The following is an 8539-nucleotide window of genomic DNA, read 5'->3' on the forward strand; positions in this document are numbered from 1 at the left end:
GGATGGCTTGTCACGTGGGGCCGTTTTCACGACGGCTGACTTGGCGAAGGGGTTTCAACTTGCGAAGGGGAGCGGAGGGTTCTGGAGAGGAAGGGACTCTAGAATCTGCCACTTCGTAAGTCCTGCCGGGTAATCTTTCGGCGGTATAGAGAATTTGATTTCGTTTTATTATTATTTTCTTTAATTGTTTCATGATAAGTATGTGTGATGGAATCATTTGAAACTCCATAGATTATTTGTTTGTCTATTTGTTTCTATTTATTTGTTTACCATTGACCAAAGTAGGAAAGCATATTCAAAATAAGAAAAAAAAAAGGATGTATAGAAAAGAACAAGAAGTAAAAAAAGAAAAAAGAGAGTCTATAATTGTTAAGATCTTATTACTGAATTTCCTTTACAGGTTTTCCTTTGATTCTTAAAGTTTTGCATCTTTTTTTTTTTTTTTCTTACACAGTCTCTGTTTGTAACCTCTTCTGTTTCCCTGTTGCTGTTTGCTATTATATTTGCATTTATATTTATTGATTTGTACTCTTAGTGTGTATAAAAGAGAGAGAGATTAGAAGAAGATTCTGAAAGACAGTGAAATGGATCTAATGTATATATATATATATATATATATATATATATATCTCAATTGTTTTCTTTTCTTTTTTCTTTTTTCTTTTATTGTTATTATTTTGGCTGATGAAACTTTTATTATTAATGAAATTGATTAGACGGCGGTGTGAAGAGAGAGAGTTGAGTGTTAACTCATCTATTCTGTTCTCGCCTCTGTTTTTCTCCGTGTTGCTGGAGAAGAAGAAGAGAAACTGACATTACTTCATTTATCAACATCAACAAATACAAATAAGAAAAAAAACAAACAAACAAACAAACAAATAGATAAAACTTAACATCAATCAATCAATCAATCAATAAAGAAATAAATAAATAAATAATCCATTAAACACAAGAGACGAAAAAAAAAAAGAAAAGAAAAGAAAAGAAAAGACGATGACTCAACGACCCGCACGTCCATTACGACTTTTACAATCCTCATGGAATATGAATCTCGTGCGGGAATCCACACAAACTCCTTCTTCTTCTTCTTCTTCTTCTTTATTGGCGGTGTATAAACCCAGCGGCCTTCCATACTTCTCCGCCTCTCAACTCACACCGCAGGGAAATCATTCCGCTTCCAATGCCGGTAGTGGAAAACATCTCTTCACCGCCGCAGCCGCCGTCCATCATTTACCAGCCGTCTCCACAAGTGATATGAGTGATTCTCTTCTCAGTCGATTAACGGATTTACTTCCACCAGGAAAAGGTACACCGCGTATCGTGTTGCCTCTCATGCATCCCGCACTCACACGGTATAGTTCCGCTGCGTATGTGAATGGACTTACTTCTCAACGTAAAGGGACGACACTTATTGCGTGTTCTTCTTCAGAGTTTATGTTTCTTCGTAATTGTCATTATTTACGGCTTGTGCGAAGTGTTTATCGTGTGGTTTGTCGGATTCCATCATGTGTGGCTGCCCGAGTGCGAGTAAAGACAAGAACACAAATGACAGAAGAGCAGGAAAGGAAAAATGCATTTAAGAATCCATACATTCAACAATTCCTTCAACAATCAAGTGGATCTTCAGGAGAAGTAGATGGTATTTCATTAGACACGAATAATATGAATAGTAGTAGTAATGGAAGTGAGAGTGTGGGATTACCAAGATGTGCATATCCACATCCACTCCTACAAGGAGGTTTTTACAATATCAAAGAAAGGAAACTACTACGCTATGGTACAGTATCTGGATATCTTAGTTCATATAAACTACCACGTCATTTACAAACTGTAGTGGCTCAACAAAAACGATTAAAATCCCTTTTTCTTTCACCAACAGGTGTACATACCACCACTTCTTCTTCTTCTTCCACTTCATTATTATCATCTCATACACCTGCTATTGTGAATGAAAATAACTGTGAAGTCTGTAGAGTCAAATCCACTGCTGGAATAGACACGGAATCCCATCCATGGATAGAAGAAGAATACCGCATGCGTGTAGGACTGGATGTAAAGATGGCAGCAGGAAAAACAACGGCATCTGAAATACATGAATTACAAGAGAATACGAATAATAATAGCAACGCATCTTCTTTAGATTTATTATCATCACAAACACGAGGATTACAATCTATTGTGGGAAAATCATTTAAATTTGATTTTAGACTTGTACGTATGAGTGAGTCCTGTGAGTTTGCCTTGTATGAAGTCTCTACAAATGATGCCTCTGAGGAAGAAATCAAAGCCGCCTTTGCCGCTTCTAATCTCTTTGTATTAAATGATTTTGTAAATGATATGACCTTAGCGAATGCCATGATGGAAGTTACTCAACAACTTCATAGACTTCCACAGGCAAAATTATCTCAATTACCAATGGCACTTCAACATACACTTCGACAAGGTTCTCCTGTGGAGTTGGTAGCTGAACCTCTTTTCACCACAACAGCTCCATCAAGTAATATACATACATCATCCTCTACCTTAACAGAACATGTGAATTCCTGTGGATATCGTTATTCATTTCTTTTAGAAGCTCTTATGCATTTAAATAACGAATCCGCTTATCAACGTGTGGCTCAATTGGCTTTAGGATCTGGTGTGGAATGTGCAGCTATTCATTTCCCAGATCCAACAGAAGACTCTAATGCCTATGCAGTTCAACATTTATTACTACGTATGCAAGAAGAAAAAGAAAAAGAAAAAGAAGAATTAACAGATGCGTATTGTAAAAGAGTAGCGGATCGTATGATATTTGTGAGTCGTGGGATTTCAAATGAATGTGAAACTTACAATAGTGTATTAAATAATAATGATCATCGATTACAAATCCCATCACCAGAAGAAATTTCTAATTTGTGGGGTAATGGACCTATTTCTGCGGCTGTACGAAGAGAAGAAATGAGTGAATTGGGATGTGTATATTGTGGGGCAAGTGGACATGTGTGGAGTTCATGTCCAGAGGGATTTCCATTGTTAACAAATGAAGTAACAAAGGCGAATACATCATTAGATAATCATAGTCACAATACTAATGAAAAGGAGAATAATAATAATAATAATAATAATAATAATAATAATAATAATACTTCCATGTTAACAAGCAATATGGATCCCCATAGGAAAGAGGATACATCTAATACTATGCTTCTCTCAACTGTAGAGGATGTACGGGATGCTCTTCAACAAACATCTACAGATTCCACACATACCAATATATATACATGGAATACGGAGAAAAGTGTGATTTCTATTCCCAACACCGCCAGTACGCAGGCATTTAATCCACACGCCTATCGTCGTAATAACGCACGGCCGGCATTACATCAACATCGTTTACGTTGTGCCTACTGCAGTGGACGACATCACATCACACAATGCCCAAAACTCTCCGGTGAGGCTTCTGAAGATAATAATAATAATAATAATAATAATAATAATAATAATACACCATATCTTCACAGTGAGAAATTTCCTCCACATGTGAAGGAACGACTCTTTTGTATTAAATGTGGACACTACGGACATCTTTACACAAACTGTCCATCTCTGCCAACGGGTCTACACACTGCTCTTCACTGTCCACTGTGTTTACTACCGCATAGAAAGATTCGACACACCCCAACGCAGTGTCCACGGCGTGTGAGTCCACCGCGTGATTATTTACCAAATGGAGTGCCGGCCGCATTTAGACAAGAAGAGAAGAGTGGGACTCATCATCGTAAACATAACAGCATGAGATCTCGTGGTGGGAGTGGTGGAGTACTTCTCTCAGATTCTTTTCTCTCACAGAAGTAATAGAATAAACTATATATATATATATATATATATATATATTTTTTTTTTTTAATGCTTGTCTGGGTTTGCTTATTATAATCGGAATGAGTCATGAGAGTTAAGTTATGTTGATCCTTAAAAAAAAAAAATTAACACGATACGAATTTCTTTTTTTTTTTTTTTCTTTGCATTTGTTTGTTTGTTTGTTGTTGAAAGGAGAAAAGATCTCTTGACACTATTAAAAAAAAAAAAAAAGAAAAAAACACTGTCTGTTATGCTTTAACTGCAATACTATGGAATTTCTATTTCTTTCTCTTTTTCTCTCTCTCTTTCTCTTTATTTTTGTTTTTATCTATGAACAACTATATATATATCGAATAATAAGCGCCGACATAAGAAATATAATTTGTACTATTTGTGTATACTAAGAAAAGAAAAAAGAAAAGAAAAGGGTCTGTGTTTCTTTCTTTCTTTTTTTTTTTTTTTTCTTCTTTCTCTCTCATCTCTCTTTTATCTATCTCACTGTATTTTGTGTATATAAAGAGAGTGATTATATTCAGAGATGTGGGGTCATTGGAGTGATGTGACGAAGAAACTAAAAGATATTGCGGTGGAGATCACCACACCGCAGTATGAACAGCCAGAGGGATCCGAAGATGAAGAAGAAGAAGAAAAACATCAACAACAACAAAAGAAAGCGAAAACTCAAACAAGAGTTAAAGAAGAAGAAGGAGAACGAAAAGAAAGAGAAGAAAGAGGAGTACAGGAAGAAACACGTAGACAATTATTGCCAGTACTTCAACAGGCAAATGATGAGATGAATGCAACCCATACACCTTTACCAAGGGATCCCACACAAAACTATCAAACTAGTACCAGCAGTCAGAAGAGTGTGAGTAATAGTAATAGCAATACTAAGAGTAACTCGGAGTATAATAATAATAATAATAATAATAATAATAATAATAATAATAATAATAATAATAATAATAATAGAATCTCTGGTTTAGCGTTGGATGAACCTGCGGCGGTCACACCACCTGTACGCCGTTCAGTACCCTCTGAAGTTGTGCTCACACCACCAACACGAAATCCAACAACTAGAGTTTCTCTTGACAACACGGGAGAGAGATCTTTCTCTGCACGTGAATCTCAACTAAAATCATTAGATCGGTCATCTGAAAAGGAAGAAGAAAGAGAAACCTCACCAGCCCCAATAGTAATAGATGCGAAGAATAATGGTAGTTTAGCTGTATGTAATCACGAGGGACTCATAGCAGAACTACGTGAACAGGTACATCTATTGACTGAGCAGAAACAACAAATGGATCATCAAATCTATAATTATCAAAGAGAAGTCAGAGAGGCACAAGAGAAGACAGTGGCCTATTATGAAGATCGTCTGTTAATACTTCAAGAAGAATTGGAATCTGAAAAGAAGGAAAAAGAAAAAGTACGAGAAGAACTTCAACACCGTGATTCCGAATGTTTAAAACTTCGAAAAGAAGTTCAAACATTACAGCAACGAATAGAGGAATTAGTGAACGAGTCTGCTAGTATAAGAGTAGCACATGATAAAGCCGAAGAAACACTTTTATTACGTGAAGAAGAATATATGAAAGTGATTCAACAAGTGGAATCTCTACAAGATGCACATGATGCCCTTGTAGAGGAATTAGAACGAGTAAAGAGAAACTTAACAACAACAACAACAACAACAGCTACTACTAATACTAATACTACTATTAATAATTCTCCTTCTACTGTTGCTGCTGCTACTACTGTACCGATTGCTCGCTCAGATGCTCTTATGTCTACACAATCCACACATATTGAGGAGGAACTTCGTAAACATGCTGAGAGATTAGAACAGGAAAAACTTGCCATTCAATGTGAAAGAGATCAGTTATTGCGATTATTTGAAAAGGAGCAACTCACTCACCGTACGACTTCAGAGGAAAGAGATGCGTTACTGCAGCGTAGTGAACAACAGGCACGGCGATTAAATGAATTGATTCAACAACTTGAGAATGAACAGCAGGATGCGAAACAGAGAAGAGAAGAAGAGGAACATCATAGAGAAGAGGAGAAAATAGCTATAGAGTCAAAGCAAAAACGACAAGAACAAGAAGAAACAGAAAAAGAATATTTAAAAGAAACCATATCATTACTGCAAACGGAAGTAACCACATTGAAATCCAAGTTAGAGGCGGCTAAACGTGAAGTGATAGAAACCGCACAACAAGTGGAATCTAAACTAACAGCCGAACACACACATGCCATTCAACGTGAATTAACTGAAACCCAAGAACGGGCCGTAAAGGCTGAAAAAGAGCGGGCAGCATTAAAAGAGGAATTACATCAATTACAAACCCGCTTGTCGGAGTCCGACTCCCACACGGCGGTGTTGTCCAGTCAATTAGCCGCAGCCCAAACAAGTGTAGTGGAATTGCAGTCAACTCTCGCCGCTACTCGAGCAGCGAATGCAAATGCCGGACAAGAAGCCTCCATGATCGCCGCTCTCACAACCCGCAAACGAGAGTTGGAGGCGGAGAATGCACGACTGCAGGAATTATTACAACAATTAGAACATACGATCACAGAATGTCTTGTGCGGGCAGATGTGGAGATGCCACCACCATCATCATCTTCACAACGAGACGATGTTGGAGCGTCCTTTTCTGATAAAGTTATTCTTCTTGCAAGTGAGTTTAATAGACTTGTGGATGTTAGTCGACGTGCAGGCCATGTACAGAAGGAATGGGAGCGTACATATGAACAGGCTCGTAGTGTGAATGCCACTCTCACACAACAGGTGAATGAGGCATGGAAAACAATAGGTTCACTACGGGAAGATCTTTCTGTGCGAGATCAATCCTTAGCGAAACTGAAACAACAATTACAGGCAGAAAAACAACAGTACCGTGATATTCAACATGCTCTTTCAGGTGTTACGAATGAACTTCAGACACTTAAGGAAGAAAAGAAATTATGGGAGGCACAGATGTCTGTTATTGGTGTTCCTGCTGGTAGTGGTGGTAGTAATAGTAATAATAATAATAATAGTGTTAGTAGTGGTGGTGGTAATAATACTAGTGGTAATAAAAGGAATTCCTTAAGTATGGTAAATCAACAACAAGAACAGATAGCGGCATTAAATGCAGATATTGACACATTGAAAAGGGCATTAAATGAACGTGATGAAGAATTAGCTCAAACTCAAATGAGTTTAGATAATTTACAACAAGTACTTGATACTTTCACACAGAATAAAAGTCGTGATCTAGAGGAACGCACTGTTGATATGCAAATAGAAATTGACAAACTAAATGCGAAACTTGAAGAAGCAGAACAACAACAACGAAATCATCAAAATGATATTGAAGCACTTGTAGCCACTCATAGACGAGAGATTGCAGCAAAAAATTTGGAAATTACATCTATGCATCGTAAACTTGCTGATCTCCGTCGAGCATTAGATGAAACAGCACGACAACTCAATGGAGATATGATGATTGATAAACGTGTGATTAGTCATCTCACTGTAAATTACATTCACGCCTTTGTCGGCCAACGACCTGAGGCGGATGAAATGCTTAAAGTTCTCAGTGGTTTACTCAATTGGGATGAGGAAATGCAAGAGAAGGCGGGTTTACTCCCGGGTCCTAGTAATCCAAGACCAGGTCAACAGAGAAAACGCAGAGGCCTCATTGGTGGATTTGTAAATACCGTATTGGGAGGCCCAGGAAGACCACGAGAAACAACATCAACAACTGTGGGAAGTAATGATGGGAATAATAAAGGGAGAAGTGGGGCCGCGCCGAGTATTTCTGAGTTGTGGGTGGAGTTTCTCATTCGTGAGAGTGAGGCGGGAATACGAGATGCGGCGGAAGAGCAAACACAACCACCAACCATTACTGATATTATTACTAATACTACTACTACTACTATGGGGCTTGTTTCTGATAATAAGGAAGAAAAGAAAGAAGGGGAGGTTGTTGCGGGTCCTTTGACGACGGCGGTAGAAATTGGTGGAAAAACCATCACAGATGGAGAAAACCAAAATAGTGAGAAGGAATCGATAAAATGAAAGTAAATAATACTGCTTTAAGTGTTTTTGAAAATTTTTTTTTTTTCGTGTATGTGTGTGTATTTGTGTTTGTAGGGTTTGCAGGTATGTATTACGGTTGTACAATAGTACCTTGCAGTGTTTTTTTGCTTGTTTTTTTTGCAGTGTTTGTTTATTTTTCCTCTTCATTATATATATATATATATATATATTATTTACATACTTACTTGATGAGTCTCTCTTTCTTTTCTTTTCTTCTTTTTCAAGTCTCTTTCTCTCTCTCTTTATGACTGCGTTACTTGGGTTAATATGGGGAGTAGGAGCTGTGTCTATATCTATACACAATATTACCTTCCCAACATGTGCGCAACAGTACAGAAAAGAAAAGAATAATAATAAGAAGAGGTATGAATTACAATTAGCCGAGAGAGAGAGAGAGAGGGGAGGAGGACTAAGTTGAGACCAAAGTGTATATATGACTCTTTCGATAAACTCAGAATCTTCATTCTTGGTGTTTCTGACTGTGTTCATAATCTTTTTTTTTTTTTTTTTCATTGCATTGCTGTAGTGTTTGGTCTATTTTATTGCCTCACTTTTTTTTATCTTTTTTTTTTTACTTTCTTCTTCTTTTATTGTTTTTTTTTTTTTTTTTTT

General features: G+C 37.2%; 2 protein-coding genes across 2 annotated transcripts; both read left to right on the forward strand.

Annotated features, from left to right (window-relative positions):
- Positions 1 to 993: 993 nt before the first annotated feature.
- On the forward strand, positions 994 to 3837 carry TM35_000231870 (uncharacterized protein; the record flags this gene model as incomplete). The annotated part of the gene is made up of 1 exon (XM_029027427.1): positions 994 to 3837. The coding sequence occupies one exon, from the start codon at positions 994 to 996 to the stop codon at positions 3835 to 3837; it is 2844 nt and encodes a 947-aa protein (XP_028881282.1).
- Positions 3838 to 4378: 541 nt separating this feature from the next.
- Positions 4379 to 7906, forward strand: TM35_000231880 (uncharacterized protein; the record flags this gene model as incomplete). The annotated part of the gene is made up of 1 exon (XM_029027428.1): positions 4379 to 7906. The coding sequence occupies one exon, from the start codon at positions 4379 to 4381 to the stop codon at positions 7904 to 7906; it is 3528 nt and encodes a 1175-aa protein (XP_028881283.1).
- Between the last annotated feature and the right edge of the window lie 633 nt (positions 7907 to 8539).

The sequence above is a fragment of the Trypanosoma theileri genome (genome assembly GCF_002087225.1).
Source record: "Trypanosoma theileri isolate Edinburgh chromosome Unknown TM35_Tth_23_V1, whole genome shotgun sequence".
In the NCBI taxonomy this organism is placed as follows: Eukaryota; Euglenozoa; class Kinetoplastea; order Trypanosomatida; family Trypanosomatidae; genus Trypanosoma; species Trypanosoma theileri.